Source organism: Bombus vancouverensis, chromosome 2 (genome assembly GCF_051014615.1).
Source record: "Bombus vancouverensis nearcticus chromosome 2, iyBomVanc1_principal, whole genome shotgun sequence".
Classification (NCBI taxonomy): domain Eukaryota; kingdom Metazoa; phylum Arthropoda; class Insecta; order Hymenoptera; family Apidae; genus Bombus; species Bombus vancouverensis.
The window spans coordinates 4,968,320-4,995,573 of NC_134912.1; the positions used below are offsets into that span (position 1 = coordinate 4,968,320).

Below are 27,254 nucleotides of genomic sequence, written 5' to 3' on the forward strand. Positions count from 1 at the left end.
TCTCGTTGACCCTCTTTCACCATAGCCAACCCTTGAACGCGACGCACCCGCATTTCGGACACCCTTGCGTTCCACAACCCGTTCATCCGTGGAATCTAAACGTACGCACGTGTGCACGCATTTAAACGTCCACGTAATCTTGTGGTGTTCGTAATACCAGCATCCTGCTTGTGAACGACACTCCCTCCAAGTGCGCCTATTTTAAATATCAAAACTGTTTTTTACAGTCAATCCTGTCTTTTATTATTAACGAATTACTTACACTTGTGGGAGAAATAAAAAGATCATCGTTTATATTATTACGCGTGATTTACTATCTTGACTCTATTCTAATGAGCTGCTTAAAATATATTTCTGCTTGCCAAAAGGATAGTCAGATTGGAATATAAAAATTGGAAAATTATAATGGTGAAGAAGATACAGGGTATCCTGTTTTAATTGTTTATGCATGAACGATGAACAACTGTTTCGCAGCAGTGAAAATGTGAAAATGTGGACAAGAAATAACGTCATGCGTAACACTAAGAGGAGTTAGGAAACATTTAACGGTAACGATTTCATTTCAAGGATATACAAAAATAATTTAGTCTTGCTGTTCTTCTCACTTTTTATAATGATCCATTAAAAAATATGGGATTTTAAAAATCATATAGAATTGCGAATATCAATGTGGCTGATACTGAAACATTAAAAGTTCTCCTCTCGGTTACAACTAAAGCAAGAGATTGACTTCACAAAGAATTCGAGGGAAACAGCAGAATTGAGAAGATTAACAAATGCTATTACGAGGCAAAAATATTCGCAAGTATAACAGACCAACTATTCTCTCTTATCGGGAGACCGTGGATATTTATGCAAATTCATATTTCTACGAAAATAATTAGAAAAATGGAACCTGAGCATGGAACAGTATGTTTATGACCTAATATCAAATGAAATTTACGATTAGATATTAAAAATTGATTTCAATTTATACGCATGTACACATATTGAACTTGATCTCACACCGTTATCTGACATTCTAATTGGGACAACCATGATATCTCATTTCGCAATATGGTACGGCATTGAATTAAATGAAAGTGTCTCGTTGAACACAGCTTGATGTTAAATGCATAGGATTCTGGCATGCTCCGGTTATGGTGAAACGAAAGCACTCTGCGCCGACGTGATCTTCTCTTATTCCATATCATACCCAAATATTGAATTGTTTTCTAAAGAAATTGATATTTCTCTTGGATATTAATGTTCTGTCTAGCCTGGATGCGGTGACGTTCGATATGGATTAAACGATTTACGTGTCCTAGTTACTATATTCTAAACGTCTAATATGATATTCTGTTGGAAATGATATAGTGTGTAAATTATAATATAGGATTCTGTTATAAACGATACAGCTTGGTTCATTCAAATCGTTTTAATCCACTTGATTCGAATGTCGACTTTTTACGAAAAGAAAAAATTTTGGAACATCTGTACAGATATGAAAAACGATTGATCAAAAATAAAGATAGGACAGATAGTTGAGATTGTAGGAAGTGAAATAAAATTGAAAAAAGTTGGGGAATTATAGATATAATATTCTGATAAGTATTACTACCGTGTATAATACAATACTAATACTATGTGCATAATATAAATAATTAATATGCATACTTTTTCGTGGTAAATATACAAACATGTAATAAATTAACATAATTATGTAAATGCAACTATTTTTATATCAACTTCGAAAAGGAAGCAAGATTATCCATATCTATGTTCGACATGTATATTTTTTTTGTGATATTTAATCCTGTATAATAGAAGTTCTGGTTGTTACGCTTATTACTTTGACGTGAATATAAAGAACTCGTAATTGCTGTAAAATGAAACGAAACTTAGAAAGCATAAGTACACAAATACGTAACTTTTAATTGAAAGTCATTTAGTGTAACTAAAGTTTGAAATTAAAAGTGTCTCTATCATTTTTTATTTTTAATCAGAAATAATTTGAGGCCTGTAATATCCATCGAAATAAGAAAGGAAAACCTTAATAAGCACATGTTCTTAAAACCTATTCTTATCGGGATATGAATAGATTTTCTTTGTTACTTTTACAACAGATATTCTGTGTGATTTCCTTTCACTTCGATCCGGGTTTCAACTCCTCGATGCAAAGAAATATGTATGTAGGTCTTCTGAAAATTCCTATTTTCGTTTATATCCCGAGACCACGACAGATCTCCTGAAGTTCTTTTACTAAATCTTGCAACTGATCAGTTGAAATTGGAATCTGTAAACTGCCGTGAACAGAAAAACAAACTTCCACGTTTTATTTACTTTTCACGAACAAAATAATAAATAAAAATGCATCGTCTTCTTGGTAGATGTAGAGATGAAGGAAGAAACGGATAAAATAATCAAAATATTTAAAGGTATATGAAATAACTGAAATTCAAGAAATAATATACGTAGAATGACCAAAGTGAAAAACGATATTGTAAAACTAATATAGAAAACTAATGGACATGAAAGCGTCGTCTCAGGGCAACTAAACGAATAATCAAGTCGAAACTATCTTTTCTCCTAGCAATGGCCGAGGAGACAGGATCGAGTCGGTCGAACCTACAAACTCGAAGGAAAGTTAATATCTATGGACTTGAAGACTGATATAGTTGCGACTGGCGAGTAGCATCGATCTAGCAAGTCTCTTTCACTCGGAGTGCAATAACTCGAAACGTTAATCGAGTTTAACTGGAGTCGACGGGCGAACGAGAAAACGTTTACCTTGGCTGATTCGACGCGTAAGAAAATAAAAAGAGAAAACCAGAAAAGATGTAAAGAAATAAGAAGGAATGGAACGAAAGAAAAAGAAATTGCTTCGTGCTTTTATTTTCGAATTGAAAAGTCCGTTCTCATATACAAATTTTTTCTCGTTTCACGTTTTTACATGTTAATTAAGGAATCTGAAAATAAAGAACTTACCAAATAGGAAAATAATTCTACAAGGTTTAACAATTGCAAACGGCAATTTCGTAATTGCACATTAAATTTGATCTATCGATCTAACAGCATCATAATATATTATTTATCTGCAATTCTGTGATTAAAATACAAAATCATTTGTATATGCGTGTACATACATAAAATATGCAAAAAATATATGATAAATCACATTTCTCATCTTGTATAAAAAAGCAATTTTTAATTCAATACGTTAGCTACTCAATATACGTGTTTATCAACTTTTTGAACATTTAGAAAGTATTAATAACACTAGCAGGCTAATGTAAATGAAAAGAAACTAACATAACTAACATTATTCGTTTCTTACAAAACATCATAGGTTTATCATCTACTTCCAAAATTTAGAGTTCATACCTCCAAGTCCATCAAGTTATTTTTATCTCTCGCTATTTCATATTAATATATGTACTTCTTTATGGTCACCAAATTTAGTAAAAGGCAGAAGATTGAAAAAAGTGAACCTATCGTATTTTTCTATATTATATTCATATATCTTATAAAGAATAAGCACCGAATATTTGTTATTATTAATAGTGTATATATACTATAATCATGCTGTATGTAATCATACTAAAAATTGGTTGTCTCGAGAAAAACTGTGTGAATCAATAAATTAATCAATATCACTAAGTAAATTGAGTTAATTAGTAAAATGAAAAAGATCTGTGATGAATCAGTAAAACACGACCGTCAGACGATAAGTATGACTTATGTTATCTTTTGACACTAGGCTTGCGCATCCTAGGTGCTAATATCTACTCATCATAGAACTGACTCATGAATTTTATCTAATAATGTTTCGAGAAAGCGTTGAACCTGATTGAAACATGGTCAAGGCACCGTAAACTAACTGAAGTCTTTGCTTTCTCAGCGAGGCGTAAACTTGAAAAGTGTGCTGCCCACTTTTCGTCCATGGACGACGAGGCCGAGAGTGCATACGCTAATCTATAAGAAACCGGTACGATTTAGTTGACGTGAGATTAAAGCCATCAACTGTAGGTCGTCATTCCAGATAGGCAAAGAAATGTTAAGTACAGGAAACTCGACTTGTCACATGCCACTATTAAATCTTAATTGCACATGTGCGAATTTTTGACATATTTTAAAAACATTTCAAGCATATTTCAACCCATAGAAGGTAGATTTAACGATATCCTCGATTACTATTTAATATTTTATGTTCCATTTATGAATACTACAAATATCGTATTTAAAGGAAATAATACATTGCTAAGAAATTGTTATGTATTTTTAAAATAAAACTTCAAAATGCTCTGCGAAAGCACTGTATCAAAAGAACTAAAGAAAATGGATCGGTAATGTAATATTATAAAAAGATATAATGTTTCTTAAATTTTTTAAGCTGAGACAGACATAGTTGCAAGGAATAATGATTTATAGTAATGACTATCACATGATTCAGAAAAATTTCAATAATGCTGCCAGACAACGTTACACAACCAAAAGTACATTTTCTAATTTGTTTGTTGCATGTACGACTCGCGAATTCCACGACAATTGTTCTTCGTATTATGTATTAAAATACAATCTTACAATACCTGACTATATGTGTCACACGTTATATTTTATAAAATCCGGTTCTGCTAGAAATATGTCAAAATTAATTTTCTTAATACACAAACCATCCTATAACCTATATTTCTTCTCCCGTACTTAAAAGACTTTATCAGAAATACATACAAATACGTATTACGTAAAAATAAGCTAAACAATATATTAAAGGCGAAATGGCTTCTCGAACGGTAGAAAACTCGGTTGAACGCTAACGGTTAATGGAATTCGTAGAAAAGTTAATTGTAAATTAATACGAAACATGTCGGTCGCCTTATGACAGCTCGAGCAACATGGTCACGTGATGCTATACACATGTGACATGCCGACCATCTACGGATGTACGTTACTACACACATAAGACGTATCATTAGATACTAATCGATGGGAATCAGTTCGGTGGGAAGAACGGAACGACGCGTTTCGTCGTGCTGCATCATTTCCCGACGCGTAAGGAAATGCTCAATGCAATGAGGAAGCATCGAAAGAAATGAAATATGTCCCCCGTTCTGCTGTCGCATTTTCACGTGCGCTGCGATAGCGTCCACGATGCGACTTCGAAAGCTGGCGACAAACGCGCCCGACCGACAGAGACAAAAAATCTTTTCCTCGTACGTGCAACGAATGTACAACACCCACGAATATTTCTACGCGGCAGAAATGCACAATTAATTGAACGAACTGTACATGCTTCTAAAGATTGTAGTTTCTGAGACAAAAGAAATCTAGTAGATTTTCGAAAAATTTCGTGTTGTTCGAGATCTAACAATTCAAGTTATCGAGCTTAAACAGGATAGAGATGCTAGAGTCATGTGATATTAGATGTAGGTTGTTGACAACGAAAGAGAAAGCAACTGGGTAAATAAGAAATACGAAATACGACACAAACATGGAATATCTTTGTAACTGTTGGAAATGTTAATTAGAAAAAGCGGAAACCTATTTCAATTTTAAATTCAAATTCGATCACTAAACATTCTTACTTTCGATTTTCACAGGTTGTATTATGTATTTGATATAGAATAGCTAAACTGCGATGTTTATTTATATAATTGAAATAAAACCTAAGCAGAGATTTGTGTTATCCATTAAATATTAGGATAAATATTATACTTTTCATGTTTTCTATGTTTTTACATATTATATGCGTTTGTTCATTTTTAAATTTCCCATAAATGTATAAATATCCATACTTTAACATTTACACAGATAACATAACGATGATGCAATTATGAGTTATACATGTATACCGGAAATAAAATGAACTAATTAATTGCGATTTCAGGTAATTCGACTTATGTACTAAATTAATGAGGGCATCCTCTCAATGATACCTAAAGTTGTGGAATATTACCACAGATCCTAATCTTGTCATTCTTCGAATAAAACATCACATTTAAAAATATGAAGAAAATAACACTATCTTTCCTCTGATTAATATTATTTTCCAAAATAACGCGATTTGTCAATCTTCCTTATACATGTATTTGTGTATGTATGTATGTATGTACACCTTATGTATGTATATATTTTCATAAGAATGAAAGGAAAGTATCTCCATGAACTGAGATTAATCGTCGAGGCCATCCTGTACTGAAAGATTAAAAACCACTAGGGTCCTATAACGTATCAGCTGATCAGGCCATATTCCATGATCGTTACTTGCAATTTCGATTAGGAGGGATATCTTGACATACATACTATGCATATACATAGAAATCATGATAATTCGTGACGAAAGAAAACGTCGAACTGTAAACAAGGACGACGTGCACTCGTGTGCGTATCAATGAAGTACGTAAGTACACGTATATCACGCAGGTGTAACACGTCGCCCGAAGCACTTCGGGATGTCGTGCGAATTTTCACGAAACAGGTGGCAACAGCGCGCAGGTCCAACATACAGAAAGACAGGAACGAGGAACAAAAAAAAAAAAAAAAAAAGGAACGAGCGCACGCGTTCGATCAAATAACCAGTACGATAAGGAACGATACAAAGAAAAAAAAGAAAAGGCACGTTTAAAAGAGAGAAATAATAAAAGTAGAGATGAGCAAAGAGAACGAAAAGAGAGAAGAAAAGAAACTCACCTTAGGCCTGTAGAACCATTTTCTGATCGACTCCATCGTAGGGCTGTCGAGGATGTCGGCAGGCTCACGGGCGAGTCGTCACTGCGCCTCTTGCGGCCAAAGCACTTGCGTCATAGCGAAACGTGCCACTACAATCTTACCAGAAAGCGTCACACCACGAGACACCAGCCAACCGCATACGAATTCGAGTTCTTTCGTCAAGTACCACCATCAAACATACGACCATCGACGAATTCGGTCGAACTACACATCCGAAACTGAACGTCAAACGTGAATCGCGCGTCCGTAAGACTGACTGACTGATGAGCACAGACTGCAAAGGCGCAGCTTGCTGTTGCGCATGCGCTCGTTGAACATCATGGACGATGTGACGTCATGATTTTCGACAGAATTGCCATCTACGCATTATATTTGAATTCATTGTTTGAATTAAATAAACGACGATTAAAGTTAAACGACTTTTTTAAATTAAAAAGATTAAAATACATATTATTATGATTTCGTGACAGAGTTTAGTATTTTAATTCGTTTATAAACGCAAATATTGATTTACGTTATTACTTAATCATCTATGTTATAAAACTATTCTATCTTAAATATTGAAATTAATCAAACATTCTTCTGAAAAATTCTCTGAATCAGTTAAAATTGAATTTATTTTAGTGACAAATTTAATATGGGAACTTTGTGTAAAAAGTCAAATATACTAAATATATATAATAGAATTTTTGTATGTTTACCTTAATGTTTAAATCGTATATGATTATATCGTTTAAATATTTCACGAAAAAGATATTTTTTTCTCCTTAGGTTTTAAATTATAAGAATAAAATAATCTGTATATGAGAGAATGTATGTAGATATTTCATATAATAATTGGGTTGTAAAATAAAATTACCAGCGATACACAGAAGGAATTTAATAATATTATCTTGAAATTTAACATATTTTGATCTACGTGACTAGATTATAAAAAAAGCAATTAAAAATGTATGACTTTAACAATGTTAAATATTATGGATCACAAATTATGCACATATACATACGTAAGTTTCACAATTTAAGTATACATTTGGATTTAAAATTACAAATTAAGTTCCAACAAATTTACTTAATACTAAAAAAATGTCTATATATATATGTGAGCCTCGAGTTAATAAAATAATAAAAATATCGCGGGGAGCTCTACTATACAAGTATATGGATTACATAATCTATAACTTAAAACGAATTGCAATATAATGTTATACAAATTCCTTCGATTATGTTAACAAATTAACGTCAATACAGAAAACATAATTCTATCGAAAAAATAATAGAAACTTATGCTATCTTTTTACTTCTTGAGATTCATATACACGTGTAAAGAAGTGGAATGTAGATTTCTACCACGATAAGTAGTAAATTCTTCTTGAACACTTACAAATGAATTTAAATGTAAATAAATTTCAAATACATTCGAACAGATTCTTTTCCCATAAGTTGATAGGCTTAAATCTTACTAGAGTAGAAATAGAACACACCTTGTGCTTATATTCTCAAGAAGTAACATATAGTGTTAATTTCATTAGTTTGCTTAAAACTTTTTGAAAATAATATATCGAAGATATTTAACGCTATATTCTCTACATCCTACAATAACTAAGTTGTAACTAGATTTAAAAGTTTTATTTTCAAACATTTCATAATAGGATTATTAACCAAGATGCGAGTCATTATAACTAACAAAAATATATTATGAATTCTTTTTTTTTCTTTTTTATTACAAGGCAAGAATTTCAATTTTGGGAATAAAAACTTTGAGGTAATTAAATACCACCAAACATCATTGATACACATACATGAAACAGTGCTTTAGCTCAAAAAGTTATAAGCAAAATGCTTCTTGTAAGCATACATACTCTATGTTCGACTTTTGTGCAATAACACTTTTCCCATGACTGCCAAGGCAGCCCTCATAATTTCGATTATACGTTCTGTATATTTTTCTCAAAAACTGTAAGTAAATAATTGTAGTAAATACTGGTTACGTAACTACAGAAACATCTATTGTTCGATACAAGCATCACTTTACATTTGCTTGAAAAAATGCAAGACTTTCTACTACGCGGGTAGTAATATCAACTCTTTTTTCTCTGTTTTAAATGCAATGTACTACCACGTTTCACTTACGATCTATGCAAACTCACTACTTATCTAAGACATCTATATCACTTGAAATGAGAGTAGTTGAGTAACTTCTTGGTGTATTATATTACACAAATTCTTTTTCTTTCTTTTTGCTTTGTGTTAAATGTTCGAATCACGTAATTGATGAATTCCATTCGTTATAAACATTCAAGGTCATAATTAATACATCTGTAATTGATTGCCACACAATAGTTAAAATATTTCAAACAGTATGATCTAATATATATCACCTAAAATAAGAAACATCTAAGTGAATTATTCGTATTATTGCACAGTGAAATATATCTGGAAATATTTAAAGCGATAAATGAATATTGATAGGTTTTTTCTTATTAATTACAGATTTCAATAATTATATCATAGTATTTTAGGGATTGTATTTAATTTAAATCTTCTAAAATATAAGATACTGATTTTATCGTTCTTTTAATACTTAAACGATAATATTAAATTTTATAAAATACACAGGCTTTAATTAAAAACTTCATCAATAAAATATTGAACGTATGTATAGATATATTAAACAATTAGAATAAATTTTTTACTAAAATAAGGTTTCTCAAGCTTTTTTAGGCACAAAGTAGATACTTATCATAAATAAAATACCGAATGTATAATAGAGAGTTTCGATATTTGCTTTCATAAATACTCTAAAAGTCAGACTAATTATATCGTATAATTAAGATAAATTGTTTAATCAAACGTGTAATTTCCAAAGTTATAAAAATGTTCAAATGTATTATATTCAAAATCATTTCGTAACGATCGAACATAATATCATTTAACAAGACTTACGGGATATAAAAACATCAACGTGTGAAAATTCTGTGAAATTCCTTATATAAATTCCATTGGCGAAAAGTTTTACAGAGAAAAGTCGTTAAAAATTCTGTAAATCACATACAGTTTTGTTTTGTACCAATATTACTTCTACAATGCAGCTCAATACAGATTAATATAACGATATAGAACCACCAGCGAAAACATTAATGTGATTGAATCGATACTATTGTAATAATAATGCTACTGGAGAAACATAGTAAGTATTTTCTGCATTGTAAGATAAAAACTTGACTTTTTGACGTAACTGTAATACCATCAATTCAATTCCTACTTAACCAGAAAGATCGACCACATCTCCAGTTAGCATTCAATATCAAATTGCTTGAAAAATAATGTTAGCATTAATTAATGTATTCAATATTTAAAATGCGTGGCATGAAAAATAAGGACGTGAGAAAGAAATATCTATTTCCTAATATAAATGCCGGTTATCCGCTGGCATTGTCACAAGAGAGACTATAACAATCAAATTTAGCAACGACTAATTTAAGACTTAAGTTTAAGGCAAAACAGTGCAATAAACTCCATACTATTTATACATAACTTCAGTGACCAATAGACCACAACACCGTGGAAAAACGGTTAAAGAACGGTTGGTTTGTGTGATGATAAACTCGTTGTAAATTCAATAGTGCTAACATACGACAATAAACTGATTTACTAAAAACAAAATTATTTAAACAAGCAGAAAGCTACGTATGTGGCTACACGTATGAAAATAATTCTCTACTGTCATACAATCAACTTCTACCATCTACGATGGTATATACAAATTTTGACAAAAACACATCGATGAAAACAGAATCTCACATCAAAGAGTTTCAATGACGATCTAAAGGTGCGACACAAATGCACAACAAGTTATATAGGTAAGTAGATGGCACATATGCTTGTGAAATAAGAAAAAGAAAAGGAAGATAAATTAACAGGCTACTCGCTGTAGCATTAGTAACTGGATAAAAAGCAGGAAAAATGTACTCTCTTACATACGTGCTGTTTTTTTAGCCAACTTAAATGCAAAGGTTGCCGTGAGTCGTGAAAGGATAAATCGTTGGCAAGATGAAAAACTCTTATTTTCGTTGACTTGAATGCGTGTTACTGAGATTGGAGAATCGATTGTCCTTTTCCTAAACACGTTGCTTAACTAAATCCAAACTGCACTTTTCGGCACTGACAGAGCCATTTAATTATTCGAGCGTTACGTTCGACGATGCTCGGTGGATCGTTAACCCTCTGGTTGGAATCGTCGTTACCCATACCGACACTGCAATCATTGTTCTGCCATTGACTACTCTGATTCGTTTGGTTGTTCCCAGCCCACGAGTAAAGACCTAACGCTGAATCAACCGAGCTAACGCTATCAAAAAATACAGGAGACGACGACTTTGAATCTGGTTTCGTGATACGTTGATAATTTTCCGAATCGAGACCTAAACAGTCAAAGAAGTTCTCGAGTTGGGTGATCGACCGAGGAGGCCGTGCAGGTACTTTATTGGATCGACCATTATCCTGACGCCAATAACGATCGCTAATGTCCGATTTCGATCTCAGAATTGGTCGGCCGCGACCTTCTTTCCAGCCGTCGGAAAACCTGAGGCAGAGATACAAACTTTTATTATTATGTACTTTGACTAACAAAAGGGGAATATTAAAAATATCTTGTATGAAAAACACTGAGCACTTAATTCTTTAAATATTTAAATCTTCTCGTATTTCTGTTTTCACACAGGATACCTTTGATATCTTTAATATCCTTTGAGTGCTCGAATTTGTCCAATTTTAAGAACGTACCTTGAGTTGCATGTCGGACTATAATCCGTTTGACTGTTGCTGCTCTCAGAATCAGGACTGTATCGCCTTACGACAGATGGTGGGGTACCGTTAGCGTAACTACCTCTTCTTGAACGATCTTTTTCCGTCGAGTGTTGAGTAGATGCACCGCTGTCACGACGTATATGACTCCAGCAATCCTGAAGCAAAATATTTCACTCCATGAATAGCGGTTTCCATTTAACGTTACGAGACATCTTTAACTTTCAACTAAACCTGTATTACTGGCGGAGGTTCGCTACGAGGTGTACAATGTCCGGACGATCCTCCGGAGTCTCTTGCAGTCGCTCCATGACTTAGCTTGCTGGAACCTGATGACTTTTGCGTTCGACCACCGGCAGATAATACGCTACTCGCATCACCACCACCTGAACCTAACGAACGTCTGATGTGTCTAGAACTGGAATAGTAATAACTTACATGAGAGTAATAATTTTATGTTTCACAAATGTGAGGCGCAGTATGCGAAATGTTTTATTACTTACAATTTTTGTTCTCAAGTTTTAAAAATATTTAAAAATTAAATGAAACTAATTCTGATATTATCTTTAATTTTCAGTCGAAAGAAATAAATTGTTCTTATAAAGATATTCAAATTACATAGTATTGTTAAAATAATAGGAACAAAATAATATGTAGTAGCACTATAAATAGCTATATTTTTTTAGAATATTATTAGAGCTTAAAAGTGCAACTAATCAAATCTCATAAATGCTTTTCAAAAGCACTTTGTAGACCCACTTTCGGAAGACCTAAACAACACTGTGCATAAGAAATTAAGTAGAAAAATGTTTCAAACAACCCGTGAATTCTATAATTATATTTATCGGAGTATACATGTGAAAATATTTTGAATACCTGCGATAACAGACTGCATCTCGTTTGAAACTGTGCTCTGAATAATCCGAACTAGTTTCACAATCTGGGCAATTGCTCGAAGATTGATGATGGCCGGATGGCTTAGATGATTTGGTCGATGCACGTGGCGACAGGGACGCCCGTCGTCGCGTGCTAGTATGGAGGTCAGGCAAAGATTTGTGACACACGGTGTTTTCCACCGACTGCGAGCTGGTGGATTTCCTCCCGGTTCTTCCGGATGTATGCGAATGTGAATTGCTGCGGCCAAACTTGAAACGAACATCTTGCGAGCAGTGCTATAAAAATGATAAAAATAGAATTTAATATGGGCTTATGGTATATAATTTCACCGTAAAAAAGTGTATGTACATGTATTTCTGAAACTTTTTGTTGACTGCATTATTTTGTAATTGTTGCTGGACAATTTTGGGTCATTCGATTTAATAGTGCAGATACAGTTCTTCCTGGTGCATGTTCTGTATATCAGATTGTTTCAATTTGGATGCATGATAAAATTCTATATAAATCAATTAAAATTACAATTAATACAAAACATACAGGGATTATCACAAATAATTGGCAAACATCGATTTATTCCTAATTTTTTAGAAGTCGTGTACATAGTGTGAAATAGAGACATCGATCAAGAAATAAAGTATATCTATATTATTATCTTCTTTTTAACTGCAACTTGTATTCCAAATATCTTAAAAGTATCTCATCTCCTGAAATTACGTGAAAAATTAAAGTCTAAAACTCTAATTATACGTATTGCTTGATCCCAAATTTTTAGAAGTTACATGTGTGGAAAATATTAATCAGAGAATTTAAAACCATAAGAGAAATCAATCAAAATGATCGATAGAAATCCCATACCAGTTTCCCAACAATTTGATCATCCATGCTGTGCACGTGTTTAATAAAACAGTGGAGGAATATGTCTTCCGTGTTAAACTCGCGAACACGCGTATGTACAACGTCCGGTTCCTAACTCCGTTTCCTGTCTCCGACACTTCCATAATTACGATTCATCGCAAGGAAGCGTGCATACGTATTCATGGATAAAACGTACGAAGGACAATAATATCACATATCGACAATGAATTAACAAGTATTGCAAGATATTTAAGACAGTTACACTATCGTGAAAAATTATATCGCTTATCGTATATCTTTCTACTATCTTGTAAAGTAGCATAATTTTACGTCAGCAACAACGAATATGTTCATAAATTCAAAATCTTTCAACGATAGTGTACACGTGTACGTAAAACTATAGGATATAAACATACAATAAAATTATTGCAGTGCGTAAAATATTCGGAATAAATCACAGCGAAACATTTCAGACGGAAGTAAAGGTAAAAACTAAATCACGACTCACGTCGATCTTCGCTCGAACACGAACTATATGTATTACACCGAGCTAAAAATATATATGTAGATTATACAACTGCAAATAATCAGTAATTTTGTTTTACAAAAATGAGGACAGCTGAGAAACGAAGCAAATTATAAAAATTAATATACAGCGAGGTATATAACAAGGAACGCGTCTGCAACGAACTGATGCTACAACAAACAAAAATCTAGAATCAATTACGTGTGTAGTTCGTTTTGAGATACCTCACTGTATTTTCAAGATTTACTCAAAAGTACGAAGATTTTACCTTTATGCGGTCTTCCTCGCGAAGATTAGGTGACAGACTGCCAGGAGAATATCGGAATTTCTCCTCCTGTGGGATACCATTCGCCTGGATAATCGTCTGCGTTGGACTGTCAGGAAAGAATACGTTCTCCTTGCTATCGGTATTTAACAACCGACGTAATTTCGTCTGCAGCTGATCTCCGCCGGTGCTGCTCGGCGGCCCTGAAATCGTGCGCCGCTGCGGAACAGGAACCAGACGTGGACTCTTCGGTGGCAGTGCGGGTGGCAGTGTTTGTTGAGGACTCAGAATTCCGTCCGCTATTCGACAGAGACGAAATAAATTTTTACGCCACATAATTAATTTCGTCAACTGTTTCTGGGAAATTTTCAACTTTAAGCGAAAAACAGAAATTCTTTTGTATTTTTTTCTTACTCGTATATGTATAATTGAATGGCTACTGATAAATGTATTTCAATAAACATATTAATTTCAAAATATATCTCAATAAACATATTATGAATAAAAAAGGATAGTATCCCATTTAAAAAAATTAACTCGACCTTCTATTATTCCACTTACAAAAAGAATAATTTCTTTTTAGGCTACATCGTGTTCTCCTTCATTTATAAGAACATCTTTTTTATAATATCACTTTCTTCAGATATTTGATGGTAGTTAGCTAAAACAGACACACATTTTAGCTTGTTGACAATTTTTGTAGATCTGTACACGCTTTTAGAAATATTCACGTCTAAGCATCTTTTAACACGATATTTCCTGCAACTTTCATCACGTGGAAATAATTCACATGAGAATGTGCAATCTTCTTTTTGGAGGGTTTCGCAATGAAATACGCTACCTGGACAGGATTGGTCTGTTGGAAGTAACGAGTTTGGACATAGCGATATCATGTGTCGCGTTGAAAGCAATCTACAAGAGGTAATCACTTAACGGCCAGATACAGAATGTATCCGTTGATTTTAGTAAGAAGAAATACAATGGCTCCACATCCATTTTTATGATTAATGTGCTTAGGATGGTTTTAAAATAGAAGCTGAATTATGAACGTAGGCAATAGAAATAGTTGAAGTTTTATGAAAGTTTCGTTAGTTTCATTGAAAATTCTGTAAACATTTATTTCGTGTTTGCTCCTTGATCGATAATTACAATTTTCTCGTGAGATCGTAATGAGATATATTTTGTAATTTTTTAACTCGACGCAGCGAGCACCTTACTTGTACACCTGCATTAAGCAAAACCGTTGACGGCAAACGACTCGTTCATTTTCCGGCGCGCGACCGAAACGGTAAAAGTATGCTGCTAAGAATACCACAGCCTTCGGCCGCAAAGGATAAAGTAAAATCGCACGATTATTTAATCCACGAAAAGTGTCTAATGCCAGGTAATACTCCGGCTGTCGAACGTTAATTTGATGATCTTAAAATTATTTACATTTATAATAGTTACAAATCTCTGTGAATAATTTTCATTTCTGTGAAAAACAAAGTATCTATTATTATCCACTATTATTTGTTTCTTAAAAATTATTTTTATCGCCTATCTTCGAAAGGCTTTGATTATTTCATATCAAAATACGTAATTTCTTTTAGCTACCAGGTAACATAGTCAACACAAATTAAAAAAAAACGAACATATCACACTTTTCTCAATATTATAAGATAGCTTTCGAATATTTGGTGTCATTATCCAATTTAATTTTTGTAACTTTTGCGTATTCCACGCATTTTATGAATAGTACAAAGGAAGAACATGCCTGGAGACAGACAAACGTGAGGAAAAAGTGAGGTGGAGAGCAAAGTTAAGAACAGAGGATTAAAAGACAACAGGGAATTAGCTGTAAAGGAAATCAGTAGCAACGAAACGAACAAGTAAAAATCTCGAGAAACGATTACGGAAGCATCTACAGGTATCCCCATAAACACGATAGCCAAACTCGTTACCGATTCCCATTCAGCTACAGTATAACATCCATGAGAAAAGATCGAAGAAAGCTTTCGAAAGTGCTCGGACAACCACTTACAGCAATCTCGTCGATGGCAAGTTGCCCGGCAATGAAACGAGGAAGCGTATATGTAATACTGACACATAGGTACACATATGTGTCTGTAGTTGCGTACAACTGTTAACAGCCATGCGCGTTAAATCGATTACGTGGTCAAAAAGGTGTATACGTATACATCGAAAGGTGTATATAGTGTATAGCATCGAACTTTTCCAAGAGACTTACGCCTGTCCTGTTCGTGGCACGATGCCCAGCAACAAGGTGGCGTCATCGGAGCAGGTGGCAGCTGCGACGGCGACGTCGGTTGCATCGAACAGGTCGACGTGTTCCCGCATTTCCTCAGCAGCCTTGGAGGCGCGCTCGGAGCGCTCAGCTGCGAGACCTGAAGATGACCACTGTTCTTCAGCTCTTGCTTCCGGTCCAGCACGGTCTCGCTCTTCACGTAGAACGCCTTCGTCTCCTGGAGCAGTTCCACCGCGCTCTTCCGCTTCCCTGTAGCACGTGACGAGGAAACCAGACGGCTGTAAGTGACACTCGAGTAAAAACGGTAAATAGCTCGCTTCCTGTAAACGGATACCGTCCAACCAGATACCCGCCCGACAGGGTTGAGCCACGTGCGCCGGCACGAGTCTCTTTCTAACTACGCCGGACCTTTGTCCCTGCTTACAATTACAGCAAATCGCTGGTTCCGACAGGGAACAGTGAAGAATCTTTGGTGTTCGAGGGAGTATTTCCAGTGGAAAACTACGTTTCGGTTCTTTAGTATGGGACTTTTTTCGCGATTGGACAGGATGTTGCGGGAAGTTTAATACAACAGGATATATAGGGTTATTGTTAAGGATACATTTGTACTTTTGGAGACTCTGGGCGCAACATCGTCACAAAGTGTAATTATGTTTTGAAGTTATGTTGTAAAACGAGGCTCCATAGAGAACGAAGCCCCAGCTTGCGCATTGATAAATGCAGCCTCCGATTATTTTACGTGTAATACGTAGAATAAAATCTGTTCATTTGAAGCTTCGTTTTCGAGAACATCGAGTTTAAATGTACATATATTTAATAAAAAATTAATTCAGCATACGAACTCGATTTTCCTCGACTTGTTTTCGTACGTACAATTGACGAGTTAGATATTTTAATTCTTTTAAGACATTCTGGCTCCTAAATTAGTGACTCAAAGGGAAACTAAAAATTAACATGAAACTGTATCATCGATAAATCAAAGTCTTCGTCAGAAATATTATCCGATGTCATAAAACACCGTGGAAATTCCTGCGTAATGATCTTCTAATGCGATTGAAAATTAATTCTAATAACGAAAGTATTCTAACGATGTCGGAAGCGATTAGTAACGGAATGAGTTCACTTTGCGTGCTACAGAAAAAATTTTATTGGTGGTTCAATAACTGTAAATTCGAATTCTCCATTCCCTTTTCTCGACTCGTCAGGTAAAAATGGCTATTAGTAGTAAGAGGATTAGTGGTTCGGATAATGGTTGGTAATGATGCATGTACTACTTGATACTGCTTAGTAAATTGCCAATCTTTTTTGTATAACGGTCACTATACAGGAAATATTTTTGAGCCTATACGTACATATTAATCTCCATAGTAGAATCTCCATAGTAAACTGAAACATTCAGCAAATTTTCTATCGCAAATAATAATATTCTAAATAAACACGAATAATTCATATACCATTCTATAACTATTTAATAGCTGTTTAATTATTATTTAATGGTTAGTAGTCGTTTAATGATTACATTTAATAATAATATATTTAATGATCAAAACATTGTTATTCGCAGAAACTCGAGAATAAAACTTTTAATAATTAAGCAGACGAGCTAATTATTAATTTTAATCTCTGAATGAATATTATATATTTCAACGTTTAGTAATTTGTTAAATAGTGGACTATTTTCAATAGTTGGCAAATTTAGTAATTATAACTGTGTTTATTTTTTCTTAAACCGGTTTCGCAAATATTCGCAACGGAAATGACTCTTGAACAATGTACGATGAGTACACGCAATTCCAGTCTAATTAGCCAGTTTTAGGGGCAATTTATCGTAAGAAAAGCATCATTAGTGAAAATAATGAAGACAAAATCTGAAATACAGAATTAACGCATTAACAGAAATATAACATTAAAGTCCTTCTACTAATTCTATTAATTATTTTAAATTCTGCAAGATTATTTCAACCAAATTATTGACCTGTATCCATATAGTGTTCGTAAAAATTTGCATTTATATAAAATATATTTTATTCCAATCCATGATATCTTTTAGAGAAAGAGTTTTTACAAATTCAATTTTTTTCAAACTTACGAAAATGTCTTCATCTAGAAATTATTATTTGAACCTGCGGTATTCGATTTTTTTGTATCTCAATATCTCTTTAATTTCAACGGAGAAAAGGCTTTTGATATTGTAAGGAGATCATTATCACATAACCGAAACGAAAAATCACGTATATCAATAAAGATTCTGTAATATTTTCTTCGAATTTAAGAAGTTTTTTTAACGACGTAAAACTACGGTTTGATCGAAAATAACCCAACGGATATAAATAAAAACTTGTATGAAATCATGATTTATGCTCTAGCATATAATTTGTAAATCATATTTTTCTGCAGAAATCATGGTAGCATTCATCCTTCATCAGAACGTATAATATTCAGTTGTACAAGGAAACGCTACACACATTGACCTGCCTATCCATAGACGTCGACTTATATATGTATACATATATATGTATAATATTTTTAATTATTTTCAACGAACCGCATATCCTGAGCTCATAACGTTTTGATATTATACGTTACAGACGAAAAACTTTGCACGCGTCATTGAGAAATTTTAAAGATAACACACCTAAGTTATCTTTTTGACGAGGAGTGTACTTATATATATATATATCTCCACAGATACATAAAGCAAAGAGTATGTTAAATGATTCGTACAATAAAAGTGATATCCAATGATTACATTTAAAATGTCTACTTAAGATGAAAAATTTATAATAGCTAGTAACTAACTTATTCATAAAGAAACGAAAAGTGAATTAGTTATACGATTATTCATATTCTATTTTCCTTTTAAAGGTTTCTCAAGAATGTGAAATATGCATGGAAGCTATCTGTAACCAGGTACACCCGTCTTTTTCACCTGCAATGTGATATTGCAAATATTCCTTCAGCGCTTATGCGTTTTCTCGAAGGTATATCACAACTATGTGAAAAAAAATATACTTGAGGTAAAGTATTGACACATTTTATTAATATTATATAACAACGGTAACCTCGAGTATTATGAAATTACAAGCAGTAAAAAGATATCCTATAATTTAAGGTACTAAATTAATAAACAATTTAAGTTATCGTTTGCCAAGTTATAATTTAAGTTTATCGTTTGCCATGAATAATGTAATAATATTTACACTATATATATTCTCATTGTTATGATATAACAATATTATACAAATGGCGAGAACCTATGTAATAGTACGAGTATATACTAAACTGAAGGTGATGCAACGTGAATTACTAAAGTTAACATTATATAACAAACCACAAGCGTAAATTCAACGTACAAGCGTCGACTGAAATCGTGGAGAGAGGAAGCATTTCACCTGTGAATCGAACTGTAATACCTATTTCAAAAACCTCGCAAAATATTATGAATGCAGGCAGCGTTGTCAATAGTTTCACTTTAATATAATTTCCGAATAGCCACAAGCACATCCTATTGTGGTAACGACCCACCGCAAACAATGAAGAAAAAATACAGTCGAGTCAGTAGTTTGGGAAATGGAACGAATAAAAATCGTGAAATTTATGCTAATCGTTCACCACGTAAAAAATAACGACACGTGACAAGTAAATAACGTGTATATATATGTCGGGTTATCATTAGGATTTGAATCACGTAATGTTTCTTCATTTGAATTAGCCATTGTTTTACAAAACAGAGAATATATTTACACGAATAAACAAGGTTTTACAAAATATTATGAATAATGAATTTTGTAAATGATATGATTGATTAACAAATGATAAATTAAATTATTAATTAGATTAAAGAATAATAAGTTTTATCGAACAATAAAAGAAACGAATAATATATCTTACGATTTACTAATTTAACGAATAATGAAAATTAACGATTGATAAATTTACAAATATTGAATTTAATTTACGCTATAAACAATGATCCGGGGTTCAAACGAATCCACGGTCAACGGGAAAACTTTAAACAATTTTATAACAAAAAAATACGTTTGCTGAATCACTCGGTAAATTACTCGATGTATCACTTTCCAAGGCGATCACACGAATGAAAATCTGATTAAAATCTTTTTCGTTATACGACTGCATTTGTTTGTTATATTCTCGCTGGAAACATCGAGAAGGTTCCAATCGTTGTTGCTAGGCAATATCTGTCAAAAGTTTGTTGTATACTCTTTGGAAACATCGAGAAAGATCCAAACGCCGATACTAGGCAATTTCTGTCTTCATCAAGCAAAACGTTTATCCCGTGACCGTGGCTACGTTCAGCGACCAGTTGTCACCTCGAACCCACTTTCGCTTTTCACAAATGTCAAACAATTACAAATGACAATTACTTAATTACAGTTATGATAAAATCTAGGCTAAAGCATTAAAAGGCTTCCTCAAAATTGCATAGGGAAGGCTCCGGTTTTCATTTCATCTCCGACATATATATATATATAAAAATAAGTACACTTTTTTTAGCATAAAATGGTAATACTGTTTACAGAACAATTGTAGTTTTTATTTTATTTGCACTTTATTTTATTCTGAAAATATATTGAAAAAATATTCATACAGAATTAATACAATATACTGATTTTTCGATATTTTATTTTTGAAACACTACCTCCGAGGAAATGACAAAAATCGTATATTTCTATACGAAGAAATTTTTATTTCTATGTTTGCATGCATACGAGGGATTCGGTAGGAAAGGGATACAAGATGGATTTTTTCTAAAGACGAGATAAATAGAGGAAAGGATATATTAAAACGTAGATCCTAGAGGACTTTATCTTCAATTTCCACGTCTTTATGAGTGCCTATGAAAACACATTTTAACGTTGGAAAACAGATTTTTCTATCAGAGTTTAATTTTACCTACACTTTTCCACTTCTCTTTCATATTTTCTAACCCGGCTACGATCTTGAAATTTTGATATCTCAACTTTGTTCTCATTACAGCAAAGGAACAGAAACATTTCTATTTTAATTTTCATTCGAATTTCAGATATTTTTCAAGCTTGGAAAGATACAAAGGGGTAGGAATTGACCGAAACAACGCAGCAAGATTAAATTAGTGATTTTATCAGTTATACTACTTTCTTTCTTCACTCTTTAAATAACATACACTGTACAGGCTATACAATGATTTAGCGTTTCACTTAGTATTCCAATTGTTGCGGGTTCCTGATTTTAACATACATACGTAAACAATTTGAAAAGTGATGGCTGCACGCATCGTTGCATTCGTCGATCGATCGTGCCACGAAAGGAAGACGTAAATGAAAGTGACGAAACGGGTCAGCAACGACATAATGGAGAACAGTAAATGGAATGGAGGATGCACTTTTTTCCGAGCAATGGGAAACGGTTTGCAGCGATATGTTCGTGTTGATGAACGATAACGACATGCAACTGAACCGGAAGCCAAGTAGACGCGCAAGCTTTCGTGCTGGTTAACAATATTTTCACCTAACGTGGTGACCACCTGAGAAAAAATGTTTCCACGCTGTGTGAATGAAAGTAACAAGATTAGATAGTCGACAGAAATAAACGAAGGACAAATTACGCATAAGAATCTTCTGCAGCCGCCATCGAAGAAGCTACCGTGTACTGTACCAGGACATTATAAATAATTCACGATGACACTCTAATTACGTTAGGAACTTTTATCAGTGGGAATCCATTTTTCATCTCGAATCATCATAAACTCTGACCACCTTCAACCTTGTAGATACGATGGTTGAGGTACCTTGAATAATTAATTGTTATATCGGGTTGTTTTATGATTTTAATTTTACTACAGTTTTTCAAGGAATCGTCACTCTAATTCTTAGGTGTTCTATCTAGCGGAGGTTACATAGTCCGTAAACTGAGAAAACTGAGTTTAAAGTTTATGGAGTATAATACTATCATAAGGAATCATGAGTTAAAAAAACTGAATATTTGTTGCTTTCTAAGTAGAATTTCTATCATATTACCAATGAATTAGTGTTCTTTACGCCAATAAGAGATATGACGATATGGATAATTACATTTTTTTTTGGAAACGAAGTTAAAGCAGCGAAGGACTAGGGCAACGAATTGTGAATATACGTAGTCCCTCATTTCAATTGTATTAAAATTTCTCTTGAAGCATTAACGATCTTTTTATCCAATTCTGTAAATATACTGAATATTGAATGCTTTGATATTTTCTACGCTCCCCATGGGTTGTACAGATTAACCCTTTTGCATCTATATCTCGCGATGTCGTTTATGCTTCGAGAAGCGTTTCTTTTCATTCACATACCAGACATTTCATCCGCGGATGTGAAAGGGTTAACGATCCTAAACTCATACCAGGACATCTCCTACGTTCAAAAATGTCTTGTTTCATTTTTCTTTAAACGTTGACGCGATATTTATGATGTATTAAGATAAATATAATTGCATTCCATAGAATAGATAACTGTTACTAATACGATAAAAAATGCTTAGTACAGAAGTTGCTAAAATTCATAGCGCATCAATTTGAAAAATTCTTTCATTCGCCATATGTACATATAACTGTCATATTTTGACTTTTTCAATATAAGTTTTACATTTTAGTCAGGCCTGTCGTTAAATATTGAAAACCAGATACGCGTGTTATCTCGTCCCTGGAGTCATATGAACGATATTGCGTCGCGAGATACAGTGTCTGTGAATGTGAATAGGTCAAACAGCGAAAGGATTAACAGACCTACTGGCTGGTTCGATGTTTTTGCCGCGTTACGCCAATGCAGAGCGACAGTGGTGCACGTGTACGCACTTTACACGCGCGTTCGGGTTAAAGTGTCTCGTTGAAGAGGACGAGATGGCAAGCTCGAGCATTAAATGACGAGCAGTCCGACATCTGCGGCTTCTCCCGTTTTCGCGTGCCACGCACGCTGATGATTGATGACAAGCGTCTGACACGCCTTAGGGAGCTGATACTCTCGCCTCGAAACAATCAACGATTCGATCACGATAGCCAGGCAGAGTGAAATCGATTGGCCGAATTGTTGGCAATTTAAATTCAATGCACTTTAATGATATGGCACCCCCAATACAGATGCATCGATGGGAATTAATTAGTCGCAATCGAAATATAAATAGACGGCTATGTCTGTGACAAATCTGATTTTCTAATAGAACTCGTTACTTTTTGTTGTAACTTCTGTTTGAAATATATTATTAATCTTGGAAACGGTCTATGTTAATGTAACTCTTCCTTTGTAAAGTAATAAAATGATAAAATTTAATTTTTCTTATGAGTTGTATTCCTTAAATTAAAGCATCAACTGCATAGTTATTAGCGATAGGAAATTATCTACTGTCATATCAATCGTCAACTATTTTGATGTCGTGGTATACATCATCAGAAATATATGATTATTTTGTATTAAAAAAAGTTTTATCGTTTTATCTTACTTATTTAAAAATAGTTCTGCTGTCGGTACTTTACACCGAATGACATCATTTACATTTCTCATTTCTCAAATATTCGTAGCTCCAAGCTCCAAGTAGATTATTACAATATTAGAAAATTGTGAAATTCAGTTCTGACATAACAAAGATGACCGATTGACGACGATCATTTGTCGTCTGTTGCAAACAGGATACTACGTGCTTTCAGTGCAATGCATTTTGTGGATAGAATCTAGCATAGCAACAGCGAGGTAAGAGCTTCATTTGTATCTTTATATGACAGATTACAACAAAACCTTATGCATACTACGTTTAATTTGCAATGGAAATAACAATAGTTGTTGAACTTTTAAATTTAAATACTGCAATCTGGAATATTAGGAATATCTATCAAAAAATTTATTGGTGAACTAGAAACAGTAATTTTAATGAAATACATATTCAATTATACATTGTATCTTGCGCTATGGTCCATTTTATGTCACAGATAATGTCCCGTATCACACGATACGAAAGTGAATATTACAAAAATTAAAACATTTACATATTTTCAATTTTTGTAATATTCATTATGTCGTATATATGCCTACATTCGTTTAAAACTGAGATCATTCGTCTACCGAAAAATTGTGTAGTCAACTGGATGAATTTCAAAATGCCAGCCCATTAATACCAGCAACCTCTTATGAAACACCATATATAATGGAACTTCCATGCGGAATCAAAAATGGCCCAACGGTCGCTAACCGCGACGAGACCGCATAATCTACCCTTCAAGGGTAAAAACCGTTCTCTCCACCAGTAGAACCCCTTAAACCGCGTTCTCATGCAAACCGCTGCGCCACGCAGAACACTCAACAAAATCGTGCACGCCATTTACGACCGGAATGGCGTTTTCACATTCTAAATACGTGACTTCTGCACATTTCGTCTAATGCCCTCTAACGTCGTCGCAGATTTTCTACATTCATTTGCCTTTTTACCGCACTCAACCCGTTTCGCACAAAGATTTCATTCTTAAATCTGCAACACATGACGAATATTCATTCTATTGCTTCGAAACGACACGGACAGCGTCATTCTGTGCAGAATGCTGGTCCATTGGCGTTTTTACAATGACGGTCCATCAGCCTTTCCTATGCTCGATGACAATTCATCGGTCTTTTCAACGCGCGTCATTTTGGATGAAAATCGTGTTTCCAAGGCTGCGATGTAAAATAAATGCTCGTGTCAGTGCTCTTAACAATGTGTTCATTTTTATGTAAATAACGAGAAGCAACAATTTATCGAGCTTTTCAATACATTCGTCAGCGTTTTATCAGTCTTCTCGATGGGTTCAACAATTTTTCAGTTGAAATTATTTTGGAATATACAGCGGGGACAAAAATAGTTGGATAACGAAAGTTTCGTTAAATGCAGTCTGTTCATATAGAAACGTAAATATGAATTTCAATTATTTACTACATAATCTGTGTATTACGAGAATATACAGGGTGGTTGTTAACTGGTGGTACAAGCGGGAAGGGGGTGATTCTACGCGAAAAAAGAAGTCGAAAATATAGAATAAAAATTTTTCGTTTGAGGTTTTGTTTTCGAGAAAATCGACTTTGAATTTTCGCTCGGTACGCGTGCACTTTATCACGTCTCGTTATAACGGATCTCACTGTAGATCGTTGTCTCGATAGAAAAATTAAAAAAAAAAAAATTTTATTCTATATTTTCGACTTCTTTTTTCGCGTAGAATCACCCCCTTTCCGCTTGTACCACCGGTTACCAACCACCCTGTATAATAAATAAAACTTAAGTATACAATATTAGTACTAGTAGCTCGATTAATTTAATTCCACTATATGTCCAATTATTTTTGTTCCCAATTGTATATATATAATATACGATAAATATCTTTTTTAATGTTTTAAAAAATACGTGCGAAAATTATACGCACGATTGTCCGCATGTAACGATGATACACCATACAAAGAAATGTTTAAATGTTTCTAAGAATTTCAAACGCATTAGCTTATAGCTGTTCATGTGGGAACACGACTTTATGTAGTTTTGTTTCCCTTCGTATGTCGTATTGTGTTTGTATTTGGGCATATGTTATGGATCAACCAACGTCGTGTGCTATGGCAGAGGAAAAGAGTGGGCGAAGCTGCCTCGCTCTGAGAAGCAGCAGTTCTGAACAGCATTGCGTTAAAACAAGCATGTGCTAAAACTTTCTCAGCAAATCCTGTATCTTCCTTGTCATTCTAATTTAAATCATATGTCAATCTAAAAGTCTCTAAATTTTGCTATATTTCTTGACATCATCCCGTATATTTTTAATATAAAAATTTCAATCGACAAATTTTTTATTTCATTTAACTTTGTTTTACTTTACATTTTTTATTTACTTAACTTTAATAACTTTTAATTATTTAATATTTAATTTAAATTTTAATAAATCCCAATACAAAAATTTGTAATTTAACGTCACTGTTTCATAGTCCAAAATAATTAAAACGCATACGAACTGTTTGTCTTATATGAAAATTTGTAATTAAAAATTCCTGAATTACATGTTACATTCTCAATCGTAATTAAAAATTTAAACTGCATATCATTATGATCGAAAATGATTGAACATAAAGACTTTTAATTACTACCTTTGCCGATCAATTTTTTAACAAATTTAAAAATGCACGCTTGCCTTATGTTTAGTTTAAAAATAGCTAGAAATTTATAAAAGAAACGTAGCAGGAAACTATTCCAAACTTCGTTTGAAGTACCTTCTGCTATTTTCAATCTACGTTTTAACAGATCAAAAAATGCATATATACCTTATGTTTCATTTAGAAATAGTTGACAGTCTACAAAAGAAACGTAGAAGAGATCTGTTCGAAGCTCTGTTTGAAGTCCAATATCTCTATTATTTCCCAATCATTGCAACTCTTTCGTCAAAGGACTTGCATAAAGCGACGAGTTATTCGTGTCATTCGTTCCATTCGAGACTGAAACTGACTTGGAACTTCTTGGTAACATGCTTGTTAGGTTGACGTCAGTCATGGTAGCCGATGACATATGTTTGACATACTGTAACAGATTTTCTTTTGAAACGACCGAAGACTGTGATAATAACGTGGCGGAACACAGATAAGAAAAAGGATGCGCCGACAGAAACTCAAAGCACTCCTGTGGATTCAGCGATGACATGAAAGTGTCCAACTGCAAGGTGCACCCGTTCTCTAAAGAATCTCGAGAAAACGTCACGGAACTGTAGGATTTTTACCATTTTTACACCAAACTTTCAGTGAAACAAAGATGAGAAAAGTTTCGCAAATTACCAGCTTGTCACCGCGATATTATTTTTTCCTACCACGTTTTCACCTTTCGAAACTTTCCAACGCGTAGGTATTTTTTACCGTATACAAATTATTACACTCGTCGCAATTTGCTCGGTGCACGGTAAAAATGTTAACTGAAGTTTTATCTTAACAGAA

At 33.7% G+C, this 27,254-nt stretch overlaps 2 protein-coding genes across 12 annotated transcripts in view; both read right to left on the bottom strand.

Annotated features, from left to right (window-relative positions):
* LOC117161531 (lateral signaling target protein 2 homolog) overlaps nucleotides 1-6,982 on the bottom strand; it is a 53,140-nt gene extending 46,158 nt beyond the window's left edge. For all 3 annotated transcript variants that reach the window (XM_033343133.2, XM_033343134.2, XM_033343132.2), the window contains exon 1: nucleotides 6,670-6,982. In XM_033343133.2, the coding sequence (XP_033199024.1) occupies nucleotides 6,670-6,705 (36 nt within the window). In that variant the 5' untranslated portion in view covers nucleotides 6,706-6,982. The remainder of the gene's footprint in view (nucleotides 1-6,669) is intronic.
* Nucleotides 6,983-7,573: 591 nt separating this feature from the next.
* LOC117161533 (uncharacterized) overlaps nucleotides 7,574-27,254 on the bottom strand; it is a 53,342-nt gene continuing 33,661 nt past the window's right edge. For 4 of the 9 annotated variants that reach the window (XM_033343135.2, XM_076623882.1, XM_076623879.1 and 1 more), the window contains 7 exons: nucleotides 16,288-16,554; nucleotides 14,061-14,356; nucleotides 13,775-13,816; nucleotides 12,391-12,686; nucleotides 11,749-11,947; nucleotides 11,494-11,672; nucleotides 7,574-11,293 (listed from right to left, as the gene is read on the bottom strand). In XM_033343135.2, coding sequence (XP_033199026.1) covers nucleotides 10,843-11,293; nucleotides 11,494-11,672; nucleotides 11,749-11,947; nucleotides 12,391-12,686; nucleotides 13,775-13,816; nucleotides 14,061-14,356; nucleotides 16,288-16,554 — 1,730 coding nt within the window. In that variant the 3' untranslated portion in view covers nucleotides 7,574-10,842. Of the gene's footprint in view, nucleotides 11,294-11,493; nucleotides 11,673-11,748; nucleotides 11,948-12,390; nucleotides 12,687-13,774; nucleotides 13,817-14,060; nucleotides 14,357-16,287; nucleotides 16,555-26,594; nucleotides 26,848-27,254 lie in introns of all 9 variants that reach the window. The other 5 variants (XM_076623909.1, XM_033343136.2, XM_076623902.1 and 2 more) reach the window with 5 other exon arrangements.